The sequence below is a fragment of the Penaeus monodon genome, chromosome 29 (genome assembly GCF_015228065.2).
Source record: "Penaeus monodon isolate SGIC_2016 chromosome 29, NSTDA_Pmon_1, whole genome shotgun sequence".
NCBI classification, from domain to species: Eukaryota; Metazoa; Arthropoda; class Malacostraca; order Decapoda; family Penaeidae; genus Penaeus; species Penaeus monodon.
In genome coordinates this window covers 20,809,539-20,810,267 of record NC_051414.1, presented here as the reverse complement: position 1 = coordinate 20,810,267, position 729 = coordinate 20,809,539, and the positions used below count along the sequence as shown (strand labels likewise).

Here is a 729-nt window from a genome sequence, read left to right as displayed (position 1 = left end):
AAAACAAACAAACTATTGCACCTCTGACCCAACGACCAATGATGGGAAGCAAATCATTACAAAAATTCCTGCTTCCCAAACCCCAAATAATGATACATCAAAATTACACATCTACATTTCCACTAAGAAGAACAAGAACAACGTATCCGTACCCAATCATTATCACAAGGCTTGGATCCATTCAAGATATTAGTCTCCAACAACATTTGAGAATTCACACTAGAACACCTCACACTTAAAACACTCAAAAGTAAAATGAGATCTACTGTCACTCGGCCACACCCTCCTTGCCTTTGAAAGAAGATTAGTGGAATTAGCTTAAATGTCATCAGAAAATCAGGAAACAAGTTATTTTTTTACTTTTGCTTGTTAAAATGCTGAGTAGTGAATCACTTGACAACACTTACTTGGCCTCTGGCGTCACCTCTTCCTGTTATTTCCTCATATTTCCTCTACTATAAAACAATATTTCTTGATCAGAAGATGTTGGAATCCTTCCCAATGCTTTCTAAAGATGCGTCATCAATATAGGTCTTCAAAATCTGCAGGAATTAAGAAGAATTGTGGCGTTTTCTCAGTTTGTTTTGGGCCTTGATGCGAGCGAGGGGGAGCGTCGCCAGCCACGCGCCGCGAAGCCCTTCAGAACAGGACGAGGGGCGTCGCTTTTTAGACCTTGCCAGCAGGCAGCTCGAAGCTTGAGCGCGTTAGCCAATGCAGTTCAATGCAAAG

At 41.4% G+C, this 729-nt stretch overlaps 1 protein-coding gene across 2 annotated transcripts in view; it reads right to left on the bottom strand.

Annotated features, from left to right (window-relative positions):
* LOC119592008 (probable C-mannosyltransferase DPY19L3) overlaps positions 1 to 638 on the bottom strand; it is an 11,456-nt gene extending 10,818 nt beyond the window's left edge. The window contains exon 1 of one of the 2 annotated variants that reach the window (XM_037940783.1): positions 408 to 638. Coding sequence is in view for 1 of the 2 variants with exons in the window: in XM_037940782.1 (XP_037796710.1) it covers positions 153 to 206 (54 nt within the window). In the remaining variant the exon portion in view is untranslated. Of the gene's footprint in view, positions 1 to 152; positions 255 to 407 lie in introns of those variants that run through there. The other variant, XM_037940782.1, reaches the window with a different exon arrangement.
* Between the last annotated feature and the right edge of the window lie 91 nt (positions 639 to 729).